The 15,742-nt window shown below is 48.9% G+C and overlaps 1 protein-coding gene across 8 annotated transcripts in view; it reads right to left on the reverse strand.

Annotated features, from left to right (window-relative positions):
- SHANK2 (SH3 and multiple ankyrin repeat domains 2) overlaps nt 1-15,742 on the reverse strand; it is a 695,443-nt gene that overhangs the window by 224,051 nt on the left and 455,650 nt on the right. For all 8 annotated transcript variants that reach the window (XM_054662507.2, XM_054662506.2, XM_054662505.2 and 5 more), the window contains one exon: nt 9,456-9,531. In XM_054662507.2, the coding sequence (XP_054518482.2) occupies nt 9,456-9,531 (76 nt within the window). The remainder of the gene's footprint in view (nt 1-9,455; nt 9,532-15,742) is intronic.

Genomic DNA, 15,742 nt, shown 5'->3' on the forward strand with positions numbered 1-15,742 from the left:
TTGACAAAATAATAACTTACATAGACAGGTTGGAAGTTAAGGACATTTCCCAGAATACAGAGCAAGAAGGCAGAAAAAAAAATCTTGAGAAAGAATAAGTGACAAATGGGGAGAAGGTAAATGGTCTAATAGAGGAAATCCAGAAAGGCTGAACTGAAAGAGGAAGCCATGGAATTGCCAAGGAGGTAATAAAATACCTTCTTGAAGTGGAAGCTGCTTCAGTCTGGAGGGGCCTCCAGAGCAATGAGCTCAATGTGCAAAGGAAGTGCACACTCACATCCACCATCAGATTTCAGAACACTAAGAAAAAGTAGAAAATATGACATTCCTACAAACTTCTAGGGAGGAAAATAAAGGGTCGCTACCTACAGTGGAATGAGAATCAGACAGTGCTATAACTTCTTACTGGCAATTCTCACCTGCCAGGGATAAACAGGAACATTGAATAATGAGAAAAAGATCAATTCAGAACTGGGAACAGAACCCCCAGACACCTGAACTTCCAGGCCTAGGACCATCACCAAGAAGATAAAACAGTCCTGAATGAGTACAAACCTAACATCAGAACTTCAAAATACATGAAGCAAAATCCGAGAGAACTGAAAAGAAAAAACAGACAAACACAATAATATTGGAGAATTTCAGCATTCCTCTCTCAAAAATTGACAACAGAGGACAAGTCAGCAAGGCTCTAAGCCATGAGTAGAGACGGGATGGCGATGAAGCAATGCCTGGAGAGTTTTGAAACTGGAGTTCTACAACCTGGAGAACATTTGATAACTAGGGAATTTCCAGACAGGGAGGTTACATTCCAGATACCTTTTGTTGAAGTGGAGGATGTATCCTGACAGAACAAGGGCAAAGACAAGAAGCAACTCACGTATCCACTAGCTCAGTGAAGTGAAGTTGCAGGATGATCATCGTGTACTGAGAACTGGAGTTCAAATTGGAGCAGAATGTCAGAGGACTCCAACAAGAAGAGGACAGATTCCAGTGATACATCAGAAAAAGAATGATATTTTAGTGGTATGCTCAAGAAGCCATAATTTTTCTCCCACGAGAAAAAAAAAGGCAATCAGAAACTCCAGGAAAAACAAAATCTTCATGTGAAAATCATGATCCTAATATTAAGCTGAAATGTAGAATTACTCTGAAACACTGATAGAGTGGAAAAAAAAACTCATTGGGTTGTGATACTATTAGTACCCTTCTTCTCATAGGTCTGTAAAGAGGAATTGGAATACTAACCCCATTTGTGTTATCATCATAATGTAATACTTCCCATGTGTTTTTTTTTTTTTTTTTTTTTTGGTGTCTATGCTGGTCTCGAATGCCTGGGTTAAAGCGATTCTCCTGCCTTGGCTTCCCAAAGTGCTGAGGTTACAGATGTGAACCACTGCGCTCACCCTCCACTGTTTTTTAACTTCTGAGTCCAACTTGGAGACAAAACTTAGAACCCATAAATATAAATATAAATATAAATATACCAAAGGGTCGAGTGATAGTGTCTAAAATGTATTAAACAAGAGAGAGAAGTTTGAGAATGTTATTTAAAGGTAATCCATTAGCATACTGGCAAGAACTATTCAAAATTGGAGGTGAGGGTCAAACTATGAAAGCCTCATTTTTTCCAGCAATGTGTCAAGGATGTTTCACATTTTAAAATTAAGAAATACGGGAGTAATCATCACGTTGGGAAGATACCCACCAGAAGAATGAAGCAGACATAATTTAAAAACTTTTTTCTGCCAAGTGGGGCTGTGTGGATGAGGCTGGGTCAGAGTGGGCACATAATAATTTATTTCTACTCTTAGCCCTATCTCTGTAGTTTAATTAATTACTTTCATTACATGCATGCAGTACTTGGATGAAAATTTATGGAGGGAGGAAAAATGTGAAACTGAGAGTTCACTGAGAATGGATGAGGGGAGGGGTCCCTGGGGCAGCCGGACTGTGGGGTGCTAAGGGGAACAGAGAACATGGACAAGAGCCAAGGGGCCAGCCCAGGGAAACAGCAGGAGGACGAGGAGAAGACAGGACTCCTTGACCCTTGTGATGGACTAAAGGAGGGAAGGAGGGAGAAAGGCAAGGGAGAATGAGGAGGGGGACACTCAGGTCCCCCGTTTAGGCATTGGGAGGGCTGTCCATCACAATAGAGACCACAGAGAAGAGCAGTACTCCCTGGAGAAATGACTCACCCAAATGGAGACCTGGTTCCGGCCACCATCTTTACCATGCTGAGAGAGCACAAAGGAAGAGCTGGGCCATCTGTGGTTGTGATGCCTTCCTTTGCCTACGCCCAGAGAAATACCTCTCTGTTTCAAAAAACTACAAAAGAACTATATACTTGCAAAAATAAAAATAAAAATACGGGCCAGGTGCGGTGGCTCATGCCTGTAATCCCAGCACTTTGGGAGGCTGAGGCTGGTGGATCACTTGAGGTCAGGAGTTCGAGACCAGCCAGGCCAACATGGTGAAACCCCGTCTCTACTAAAAATACAAAATAATTAGCCAGGCATGGTGGCACATGCCTGTAATTCCAGCTACTCAGGAGGTTGAGGCAGGAGAATCACTTGAACCAGGGAGGCAGAGGTCGCAGTAAGCTGAGAGCATGCCATTGCACTCCAGCCTGGGCAACAGAGCAAAACTCTGTCTCAAAAATAAATAAATAAATATTAAAAAAATAAAAATACAGAAAATGTATGAAATAAACAGTGAAATAATCTCTTGCCCTGCCCCAAACTATGCCTCAAAGAAGCCGCCATGGGGGCTTCCATATTAACTGCGAGGCTCAGCCTTCAGTTGAGAGTAAGGAACAAATGGGGTGTGCTTCCTTCTGTGTCCAGACAGTAGACATACTCAGGGATAAAGCCTTCTTTTCAAGTCTAAGAAATAAGAAAAAATATATAAAAATACAAAATAATGGCGGAGGAAAAATGAGGGAAATCAATGTTTCTTGCCATTCAGTTCTTACAACCTACACACTGAGGCAGTCTTCTAGAGCGCAGAGTTAGGGTTTCAAAGGAAAGCCAGCTACCCACACACACTGCTCACAACTCAGCACCCCTCTGGATTTATATAGCACATGCCTCTTAGGAGCTGCAAGTACTAAACATATTTTCTCATTCATCCTTAACACGAACACAACTGGAGATACAGAATGAGTTGGAAGCAGCTCTACTTTGCAAACAACAGGAACTGAAGACTCAGGGAGGGGAGGCGAGCTACCCAAGGTTGCATAGTGACTTAGCTGGAAAGCCAGAGCGATAACTTAGGACCGGTGATTTCTCAGCATCTTTAGAACGCTTCAGATAACATGCATATATGCTTCTATTTGCAGGGCCCTTCTCTAGAAAGAGCCTCAGGAACCCAGCAACAGAGATTCTCTCTAGGGAGAAGAACTTCGGGACCAGAAGGCAAAGATGGGAGACCTACTCTTCACACTCTATCAATTTCCTGCATATCTTGAATTTTTAAACCAGGTATATGTATTTCTTATTACTGATTTAGAAAAGATAAAAATTGGGCTGTGAGGCTCGAAAGCCATGAAAATAGGGAGCTGTGGACAGTGGATATTCAATGGTGAGCAGGCATACTTTGCCATCCTTCTAATTCGCTCTCTAAGAGAAAACTGGTTTTCTCTAAGGGAGAACAAAAAACAGATGCTCAGCACCTTCTTAAATCCTTTCCTTGAGTGGCATTAATGGACATGTTCCTTTTGAGCAGACCTTGCTGCCAGTAAGGATGTGCCTCTGGGAGCTCCCAGCAAAAACGAAGAGAAGGTGAGAACTAAGTCCTCCATGCTCTTCCTCACCTCCATGTCCATGCCCCTATCCAATCTAACTCCATCCTACCCCTCAGTTCCATCCACCTCTCTACCCCACCTCCTCCACCAGCCCCAACCACCATTGTTGCTTGGCCTGGATAATGGCAATGGGCTCCTCACTGGTTTCCATCCATCCTGCCATCTGCTTTCCTCCAGAAAAGTGATTCAGATGATGTCTCTTCTGCCTAACGCCCTCCAATGCCTCCACTGCAAGTGCGAGAAGACCCAACTCCTTTCATGAAGCACGAGGTCTTTCTCTGACATTACTGCCTCTACTCTCTTCTAGGCCATGGCTATTCCTGCAGTGTCGAATCTTCTCATCACCCCAGTGCTTCTGCACTTGCTGAACCTTCTCTTGAGGGGTGATTCCTCCTCAATCTTTGTGTTTCAACTCAAAAGTCACTTCTTCAGGGAGACACTCCCTCCCTGGCATCCCTACATAAAGCCGGCATGACCCAGCCTCCCAGGATTCTATGACAGCACTCATCTGCTTCATAGCATTAACTACAAAGTGAGATCCTCTGCTTCATTTGTTAACTTTATTGTGTACCTTTACTAATTAGACTGTAATCTACTTGAAGTCAAAGAATGTGCTTGTCTTGTTTATCTCTATATCCTCAGCTCCCAGAATAGTCAGATCTTGATAAATATTCATTAAACAGATGGACAGATGAATGCAGTGGTTGGGTGGATGGGTGGATGGATGGGTGGGTAGGTAGGTGGATGGACGGGGGAGTGAACAGATAAATGGGTGGATGGATGGATGAAGAGATACATATGGATGGAAGGATTCATACATGGATGGATGAATGGATAGATGGATGTGTGGATAGATGGACAGGTGGACAGGTGACTGGGTGGATAGATAAATAGGTGGATAGATGAGTGATAGAAAGATAAATGGCTGAGTGAGTGGATGGCGGGAAGGATGGATGTATAAATGGAGTCCGTTCAGCCTAAAGTGAGACCCTGAGTTCTCCCCCATCCCACCAGGTAGATTTCTCTGGGGTATCCCATGATGAGGCTGGGGATTTGGTTAAAGAGGAGTGGGAACTTAAGATTCCCATTCCCTGAGTGGAGACATGTTTTTAAAAATGACATTGAAATATCTGTAAAGTCCCAAGTAGAAATGGCCCTTAGGGCCTCTGCTGTTTGACCTTAATTAATGTGGCCATTTCTAGATCCTTCTCTCACTGTTTTCCGAGTGAGTGGAGGGGAATCCCAGGGAGGGAATTGGCTGGAACAGCTGAATATGTTCACTAATGAACTGGTGTGTTTCAACATTCGGCTCTCCAGCTCTGAGACTCTGAGCAGTTTTTGACATAAGAGGAGGTTGGAAGGGGAGAAACCTCCTGACTGATTCAGAAAATGTCTCCACTGAGTCTCACTTCCCATGGCATTTTCTCTCATTACACTTGCATCGGCAGTGGGGTGGCCTCAGCCCTGTGCTGTCTGCCCAGATTGTGACCCCACAGCCTACTGTGGATAATTGGCCCACAGGGCTGGCACTGCACCCAGGTTCCTGCTGCTCATTAGTCTACTTGCAACATGAATGCCGACAAGGGTTTGTGAGCTACAGGCTGTTCTGCACCCATGCCCTGGTGACCATGGCCTCCAGATGCTCCTCCTGCTCCATTGGAGAAGCTGGCAGTCAGCATCTCACTCCACACCCACTCCAGAGTTATGCCATTCCAGGGTCACAGGGGTGCACAAGACCTACTCATCTCTGTCCACAAGCTCCCATGCTGCCTGCCCTCCTTCCATGCTGCCTGCTCTCCTTCCACACTGCCCGCTCTCTGCCTGCACTGCCCACCCTCCATCCGTGCTGCCCACCCTCTGTCAGCACTGCCTGTCCCCCTGTCCACCCTGCCATGCTAATAGGTTCACAGTCTGGCTGAGGCCAGTTCTGCTGGTCCTGGGCAGGGTGGCCTCCCTCAGGCTAACCCTGCACCCGTTATGAACCAGCTCACAGTCAGGGATGAACAACGATAATACCATCATCCTGAATACGTCAGGATTCCACTCATCTGAGGTTCCTAGAGTCATCAAATTCATAGAGACAGAAAGTAGACAGGTGGGGGCCAGAGTCTGAGGGAGGTGGAGCGGGGAGTTTGTGTTAATGCAGACAGAGTTCCAACTTTGCAAGATGAAAGACCTCTGGAGCTGGACGGTGGTGTCGGTTGCACAACACAGTGAATGTCTTAATACCACTAGACGAGTGATTCACTTAAAAATGGTCAGAATAGGAAAGTTTATATTATGTGTATTCTACCACAGTAAGAAAAAATGGGGGGGTGGGTAAAGAATGAAGTACTGGTGTGTGTCACTGTGTGGATGCACTTTGAAAACATGATGCAGAGTGGAAGAAGCCAGACACAAAAGACCACGTAGTGGCTGATTCCATCTATGTGCATCTCTCCCAACAATGCTTTGGGAGGTGCTGACTGTTACCACAAGAAACACTGGCCCTCCTCCTCGTCAGTTTCCCTCAACCCAGGCTGGCTTTGGGCAGTACCATCCTCACCGCGGGAGGGTGGGGCCTGAATGCCAGGGCTCTACTGCCCACAGATCAGGCCACATACTCAGGCTCAGATGCTCATTAACTTGGCCTTCCTTTCCCTCCATCAGTGTCCCTCTAGCAGGTGGAATGTAACACCTGCGTTACCAGGTTGCTGGGAGGCTCAGCTATGAACAGGGCTGTGCTCCATGCAGGGTGGGTGGCGCACGGGAGGAGTGGATAAGCAGTGCTGTTGTGACTCTTGTTTCTTTCAATGAACCACAGGGTCACATGAGGCCCACAGCTTGTCTGATCCCTTGCCGTGGGAGTGCTGGAGCTGACTCCTAACTCTGATCAAGGCTGAAGCTTTTTCACCATTTGCTTAGAAGCTACCAGTTGACCCCAATGTGGTCTGCATGTTCCTCCTCTCTGAGGTGAGGTCCCAGGACCTGGCAGAACAGGTGTTCAGTACACATGTAAAACAAAAGCCCTTGACTGGACACCAAAACAGGGATGCAGAGTTGGTGGGGATCTTGGAGATCATCCAGTCCAATCTTCTGTGACATTCTGGCAAGAGAATCCTCAGCCCTGCTTGGCTCCTTCTAGTATGGGGAGCTCACTACCTCCTGAGGCAGGCTGAACAGCCACAATAGTTCTGCAAGTCTTCTCTTGGCTGAACTCCAGCCCATGTCCCTGGTACTTTCTGGCCCTGCTGTTAGCCATGTGTCACACCTTTGCTACAACACCCTAGCCAGCTTTGCCCACAGATGTCTCTCTTCCCAGGCAGGTCCTTCCTCTGCTCCTCTGTGGGGAGACTCAGGCACTATGTATCATTGTGCAGACTCTGCTTGCTATCACAGATCCTATCACAGTGTGATAGGCCCACTGACTATGACCACCTGCCCAGGGTCCACTTCTACAGGCAGCCTTCTTCTGCTGCTGCAGAAACAATTCATCTGGCTCAAATAAAGGCTCATCAGGAGAAGCTGTGGTCAGCCCCTGACCTGCCTTTAGGGCTGCGTTTGTGGCCAGGCCACGGATCACACTTGGGCTTCAAGGTCACAAAGTGGGCGAGTGTAGCAAGACCTGGAAAGTCTGTGACATTCCCTGGAGGGGTCTTGGCTCCTCTCCTGGCTATGGCATTCCTTTTACAGCACACCTCATTTACGAGAGAAGCGGTTGGGACAGGTCAGCATTATAACTGAGTCCAATGAGCAATTCTGCTCCTAAGTGCACACACATACTTGCATGCAAATATCAACAGCAATCAATACCATTCACAACAACCAAAAGGTGGAAATAACCTGTGCTCACTGATGGATGAAGGGATGAGCAAAATGTGGTCCGTCCATACAATGAAACATTATTCAATCCTAAAAAAGGGAAGAAAATCCAGACACGCTACAACACGAATGAACCTTGAAGACATTATGCTCAGTGAAAGAAGCCGGTCACAGAAAGATGAATACTTCGGGATTCCACTCATCTGAGGTTCCTAGAGTCATCACATTCATAGAGACAGAAAGTAGACAGGTTGGGAGCTGGAGTCTGAGGGAGGTAGAGTGGGGAGTTTGCATTAATGCAGACAGAGTTCCAACTTTGCAAGACAAAAGAGCTCTGGAGCTGGATGGTGGTGTTGGCTACACAACACTGTGAATGTTCTTAATACCACTAAACTAGTGATTCACTAACAAATGGTCGGAATAGGAAACTTCATATTACATGTATTTTACCACAATAAGAAAAAATTGGGGGCGGGGAAGGAATGAAGTACTGGTACGTGCCACCATGTAGATAGACTTTGAAAACATGATGCAGCGTGGAAGAGGCCAGACATGAAAGATCACGTAGCGGCTGATTCCATCTACGCGCAGCACCGAGGCAGGCAGAGCCCACAGACAGAAGCAGGTGGGTGGGTGCGAAGGGCAATGGGAGTGGGAGTGACTGCTAATGGGGTGACAAAATGTTTTGGAAGCAGATAGTGGTGATGGTTGCCCAATATCGTAAACGTACTAACTGCCACCTTATTGTACACTTTAAAATGGTAAGTTTTAGGTTACGTACATTTTACCTCAATCAAAACAGACAAACAAAAACAAATCAATCAGCTAACCCAGGTTGGATCCCTCCACAGGCAGGTCTAAGAGTCGAGTGTAGGGGTCTGGGCTGCTCATCACAGATATCCTGGAGGTCGGGGAAGAACCCAGGGTAGGGCTTCCGGACCCTCCCACCTCTGGAGGAGATGAGTGGGGTCAGCTTCTGAGAAGGGGCTCCTCAGCCAGCAGGGCCGGGCGCAGGACCCTCACATCCCCGGGGCCTGCACCTGCACCTCCTTCTCTTTTCTACCTTACACACTGGCCCTTGTTGAGCTTCAACATCCAGGAAGAACCCTCTATCTGGGGCTCCCCACATGGAGGGGCCTTTCCCCACACTCGGGGCCAGCAGGACACCTCCCCTGCCCAGCCTCAACCTCCCCTGCAGGTACCCCCCCAGCCTCAACCTCCCCACAGAGACCCAAGGATGTTCCCACAGCTGGTGACACACAGGTGTGGTTTCTGCAGAAAAATCCAACCATGTGCCTGTGCCAGTCACATTGTCAAAGATGCAGGGCTCTTTCCACACATCAGACGAACTCAAACCTGCTGTGCTTAGAAGATCTGGCTACCTGGTGGCTCGCCTGCCCCCTTCCTTCACAGCCATTCCACCTAAGCAGAAGTGGCAGGAATGGATGAGAACCCAAGGACCACAGAGAAGGCAGAAACCCAGACCTGAGGCATCCGAAATACTCCCCCGGGGGATGCCGCTGCCCCAATACTGCCTCAAGGCTCCTGTGGCCCACTGCCGTCATCCTTGACATTTGCATGCTTTCGCAAAAACAATGCTACCCAGCCCTCTCCCTGGGGCCACCACACAGGTGTGCTCTGGCTGGACACAAACCGAAGGTGGCACCAAGTACACCTCTCAGGCAGGGGCTCCAGGAGATGGTGGCTTCCATAGTCCTAGCCCGGTAACACGCAGAGGGAGGCAGACACGAGGGGCCTGAAAGCTGCATGCAAGGTGGTCCAACGCATTTGCAGCACAGACGAACAGCTTTGACCAGAGGGTCCTGGAAGAGAAAGCAGCGCGTCTTACCTGGAAGTGTCGAAGCTGTCATAGGAGCCCACGGTGTAGTGCCTGAAAAGCTTCTTGCTGCGGTCAGCGCGGGTTTCTGTACAGAGAGGGAAGAGAAACACCATTCAGAAAAGTCATGGTCCCCGAACGCGGAACCCACAGCACGTGAGGCTGGTGGGCCCTCTCACCTACTCCCCAAAATGTGAGATGCACTGTCCTGGGGAAGAGTCTGGAGGAAAATGAGGCCTGGTTCTGGGGCTCAACTTTGTGAAATTTGGGGAATGCATGTGCACCCCAATGCTGGCTACTGAAGAGTCAGGAGCACCACTCCCTAAGGGAGGCAGAGTCCCACAGGCCTCAGCTCACAGAGGAGGCAGGAGGAAGCAGCCTGCAAAGATGAGAGGGCCAGGCCAGCTCAGACCCCAACAGGGCAGCCCGCTTGGCTCATGGAATCCACTAGAACAGCATTCTGCCGTGGTGCTGCTGAGCCTTCCAGCAAAACTGAAAACCTGCAGACAACTGCCATTTGGGAAAGAAAGAACATTTATTGTCATTTTCCTGATTATAGTTCCTTTCTCCTAAAAAAAAAAAAAAGCACCAAACCCACATGATTAACATTTCTAATTAAGTCCTCTGCTTGCTCCCCTTACTCAGCAGATTGAGACATAAATTTCATGGGAAATGATATGAGTGATGTAATTAGATTTAATGGATAGCTCAGTGCTGGAGGGAGAAAAAAAACACACACACAACAAAAAGACATAAAACATAGCAGCTCACGAGTTCCTGTTTACTTTCCTCCCAAACAAGATTTCCTGCATGATCTCCTACCTAAGCCCTGCAAAACATCCAAAGAAATTATGCAACTGACTTCAGGAAAATGGCCCAAAGTTTAATCTAAACTCTGTAAACAACCTTCTCTGTTGTTAGCCTCCTCCATCCCAAATTCTGAGGTGAAATCATTTTTTCTTCCGCTCAAACCCCAAAATGCACATTTGCGGTTCAAAAGTAAATAAGGGAATTGAGAAAGGTCTCCACACCTTTCATGTGCCCAGAGGCAGCCAGCTGTTTACCAAAAGCACATGTTCCAAGAACCCTTTCCCTTTTCCAGCAGTGTGGTGTTGCCCTTGAGGGCAGGAAAGGAGGCAGGTGTTGAGCCCAGGACTACATTTCCCAGCCTCCCTTGAACCCAGATGTGGCCACGTGACTAGTTCTCACCACTGAGATGTGAGCACAAGCAGGGTGGGAAGGGTCCCTTCCAAGCTTAGGCTTTTTAGAAGCCAGTGTGCTCTCCCGACTCTGTCTTCCTGCTTCTGCCGGCTCAACGCTCAGGCCTCTGAGACCCTGGGGTCAACAGCTGGGTCTCTGTGCCCTGGACTCTTACGTAAGCAAGAGTTGCATTTCTACCACATTAGGCTGCAGCCTTGGATTAATTTGACACAGTGGCTAAGTCTTTCACATGGAAGCTCCCAGCTGTCTCCACCCCTTCCACACTGCTCCCCACAAACCCCCGAGGCTCCTACAAAACACAACAGGACTCCCCAAACAGCCACATCATCACCATCTCCATCATCATCACTGACACTTATTGAGCACTTACTCTGTACCAGGCCCTGCTATAAAGTGTTGCCCAAGTATTCAATAGTTTAACTGCCATGACCACCCAGGGAGTGGGGCACACTCCACTTCGCAGGCCCCTCCAGTGCAGCCAGGGGCACCCTCTGCCCTCCACTCCATTGAATGCCACTCCTCAAAGCCTTGCTCAGGGCCATGGGAGCCCTCCTTGTACAACCAAAAAGACGCATTGCACGATTACCAGATAAAAACACAGTATACACCATCAGATTGGTCAGAGTGCACAGGGCCCTCACCAAGCCAGCACCGGTCCAGCCAAGCTGCACACACCTCCCCTTTGCTTGGCATCTGCAACAAATAGGCCCAGGTGCAGGAGGACACCTGTGCCCCCCTCCTCCCTGGCATCCAGCATCTTGCACAGGTCCAATTCCAATCATCATTTATGAAGTCTGCCTGGCAGCCAGGCCCGTGCCTCGACTGCAGGGATTAGAAGAATTCAGCAGGGCAGGGCCTCAGGATCCCAGGGATGGGGCGAAGGAGGAGCCCCAGGGTGCTGAGCCTCCACAGGCTGGATGAGGGGCCCAGCACGTGGGTAGCTGTGAGGTGGGAACACATGGTCAGGCAATCCCTGTGACATTTATGTTGGGCCATGCATGTGCAGGGACAAGTGAGACTTGCACCTTTCCCTAGGGTTAAACAGAGCAGCTCACAATGCCAATGAAGGGCCACAGGGACTGGCTGTTAATTGCTATTATTACTTTTAATTGTCTCTGCTCCTTACACCCTCATGTGGCAGCTTTGTGCTGGCTCTCTAGGGAACTGCTGGGCGCTACCAGCTGATTGGTGCAGGATCCTGGCTGAAATTGGAGGCCGGGGCCAGAAGCAGAGAGGAGTGTGTAGTGGAATGTGTGCGTGTGTGTGTACGTGTGTGTGTGTACGTGTGTGTGTGTGTGTGTGTATTTACCAGAAAAAAAGACTATTTCAGTAAAGGAACCATTTCTAGGCTAGGTAAGGTAGCCAGTGTGTCCCAGACTGGAGTTTCATGGACCAACAAAACTTTAAACAAAGAGAAAAAGGGTGTAGACTAACATAACATTCACCAAGTTTTACATTTGGCTCAGTAAGGATATTAAGAACAGTAAATTCCCCTCTGCTATCAAAATTGTAAGAAAAAGGAATCTTTTTTTTTTTTTTTGAGATGGAGTCTCACTCTGTCATCCAGGCTGGAGCGCAGTGGCGCGATCTCAGCTCACTGTAAGCTCCGCCTTCCAGGTCACGCCATTCTCATGCCTCAGCCTCCCAAGTAGCTAGGACTACAGGTGCATGCCACCACGCCCAGCTAATTTTTATATTTTTTTTTTCGTAGAGATGGGGTTTCACCATGTTAGCCAGGATGGTCTCAATCTCCTGACCTCGTGATCCACCTGCCTCGGCCTCCCAAAGTGCTGGGATTACAGGTGTGAGCCACTGCACCCGGCCAGAAAAAGAAGCCTTTAAAAGGACATTATCTCTGACTGCTTCATGCAGGAATCCCCCTGCACAGGCCTTCCCTGTCTCCTGGTTCCCAGAAACAGTTATACTTGGGCTCTGGGATATAGTCCCTAAGGGACAGGAAAGGGACCCTAAGGGACAAGATCATTATCACCATCACCACTCCCATCATCATCACCACCACCCTCCATCATCACCACCATCATCACCACCACCATCACCACCATAATTACTGCCATCATCACCATCATCATCACCACTATCATCATCATCAGCATCACCATTACCATCATCATCACCACCACCACCATCTTCTTCACCATCATTACCAACATCACCACCATCATCATCACCATCTTCTTCACCATCATCACCACCATCACATCATCACCACCATCTTCTTCACCATCATCACCAACATCATCACCATAATTACTGCCATCACCACCACCATCACCACTATCATCATCATCATTACCACCACCAGCACATTCTTCACTATCACCAACATCATCACCACCATCATCATCATCACCACCATCTTCTTCACCATCATCACCATCATCACTACCACCATCATCACCACCATCATCACCATCATCACAATCACCATCATCACCATCATCATCACCAACACCATCACCACCACCATCAGCATCATCACCACCAACACCACCACCATCATCACCATCATCACCACCATCCTCTTCACCATCATCATCACCAACACCATCATCACCAACATCATCACCACGATCATCACTATCATCACCACTAATCATCATCATGACCCCCATCACCATCATCAGCACCACCATCCTCTTCTTCACCAGCATCATCACTAGCGTCATCACCACCATCATCAACCACTATGACCACCACAATCATCTTCTTCACCATCATCATCATTGCCATTATCACTGTAATCATTATCATCATCACTGCAGCAGAAGACATATTTATGTATTGTCAAGTGTGGAATGCTCTGCTAAATTATCTCATTTCATTAAAAGTAAGTCTTTACCCTTAATTGGTACTCACACAATATCCCAAAGTAAGCAGATTTCTTGTCCCTGGTTTACAGAAGTAGCAGAGTGCAATGATAAGGGATGTGGGCTCCAAGGCCAGGCTGGCTCGATTCAGAACCCAGCTCTGCCACTTACTGGCTGCAAGTCCTCATTATTTCATCTTTAAAAGGATGATGATAGTAACAGTCCCTCCTTAAAGGGGAAGGATTGAGGAATCAATACATGTAAGGCACTAGAACGGTGCATGGCATGTTGAAAGTGCTATGTAATGTTAACTAATGCTGTCGTGGTCATACATTAGATTAGAAACCTCTGCCTCCCAAGGTGGCCTCTCAAGGTCATGGAGTCCGTCAGCAGCAGTGTGGGCCTCCGATCCCAGATCTGTGCCTCCACAATCAGTGCTGACAGCAACCAATGGCCATAGTTGGTGATCCACTTACCAGGGGCCACACGTATTCTAGGTGTGTGTGCTTCACCTGTCTGAGCTCAGTAACGTTGCTGTGTCTGGTTTACGGGTAAGGAGGGGGAGGCTCACAGAGTTTGAGTGAGTCACCCAGCCAGGAAGTGGCAGAGCCCATTGTGGTGCAGCCTCCGGCGGTAGTACCCATATGGGGCTCCTGGGAGGTGGCATCTCATGAGCGACCTGTGTAAATCCAGGTGGTCTTCTTAACTCTGCCACATCCTGTGGAGGTGCCCTCAGCAGCCTCGGTTTCTAACCTGGAAAAAGCGGGGTGGGCTAGACGGCCCTTGGGACCCTGCCCCCAGTGTTACAGTGCACACTTCATGGCATGTCCAGGCTTGGCCCCCTGGTACTTGCTGTGCGCTGCGCTGAGAGGCAAGGGCTGCTGGGCTGCCCCTTCCTAAGGCTCCCTGGATCTCACTGGTGAAAACGCGGGTCACAAATAAAACACCCTGAGGCAGACGAGGGGAGGAGCAGGAGGTCAGGGGCCACACCAGCCTCCCTGTGCACCAGTGACAACAAAGGATGCTGGCTGTTTCCTGCTGCTGAGAGGTCAGCTTCCCAGGTGCCGGGGCCCGAGGTCAATTCTGCCTCAGAGCTGACCACACCTTCAGCCGCGCATGCACCTGCTCACCTGGCTGGCCACATCCTCCCTGTCTTCTGTGGGACCAGCCCTTTCTCAGCTCCAGCCATGTGGTCAGGTGAGGCTACCCTGCCCCCTCCCCACCTGACTGCCCAGCCCTGGGCTCCTGCAGTTGCCATGGGAGCCCGGCTGGAATGTCCCTTTGATCCCAGTGAGTGACGGGCTCAGAGGAGGGGCCTGGGACCACAGCGGGGACAATGCCGCCCTACTCCTGCTGCTGGGGTTCCCACGCCTCAGGCCACAGAGGGAGGCCAGCCTCCTGAGGGGGATACCTATGTGCAGGATGGCACAGGGCTCGGGAGGAAGAAGGGCAGGAACAGAGACAGAGAGACCCAGAGAGACGGGCGACTGCCCTAGAGACACAGCTGGAAACCCTGGACACAGCCATGCCTGGCTTCTCACTTGTACAAACTAAATGCATATCCTTGGTGGTATAAAAAAACTTGGCTTTCTGTTGTTTACAATGGAAAGAACTAGGAATGATGCAGTAATGCATTTAATAGTTGTGCTGCTGCATTGCGTGGCTAAGAAACTGCCGTGGCCACATAGCTTCTCTGGGGACACAGCCGCTTCCCTTCACCATGGGAAGGTCCTGGTGAGGCTGACCCTCAGGAGACCAAGCAGCCCACCCGGCACACAGGGGTGCATGTGTGGGTGTGGTCTAGGGATCCTGCTGGACTCTCCTGGGCCCTGGCATTAGCAGTAAGTGACCCAGGGCCCACTTAAGGACAGGTGGCTTTTTTTCTGAGATGTTCTGTAGTCTGACTGCTGAGAAAGGTGATCTTGGCTTCCTTTTAGAGATGCGATGGAAGGACACGGGCTATGGCCACCATTCAAAGCACAGGGAGGGAGTGAGTCCAGCAATGAAGCCAGCTCATGGCGGAAGACAGAACCAAGTTCAAGGTCTGGGTCAGGGAGAGATGGACACAAAAGACCTTGATGCTAGGAGTCCCCGGATTGTGGCTTGTGGTGGTCACTGAGGCTACTAATCAAATACTTCTGGCTTTCCACCAGGGCATATGTGGTCAGACACTACTTCTTAGCTCTTCTGTGGTTGAGTAGGCCCTTGAAATTAATTTTGGCCAGTGAATTTTGAGAGGAAGTGAATTCT

The sequence above is a fragment of the Pan troglodytes genome, chromosome 9 (assembly GCF_028858775.2).
Source record: "Pan troglodytes isolate AG18354 chromosome 9, NHGRI_mPanTro3-v2.0_pri, whole genome shotgun sequence".
Classification (NCBI taxonomy): domain Eukaryota; kingdom Metazoa; phylum Chordata; class Mammalia; order Primates; family Hominidae; genus Pan; species Pan troglodytes.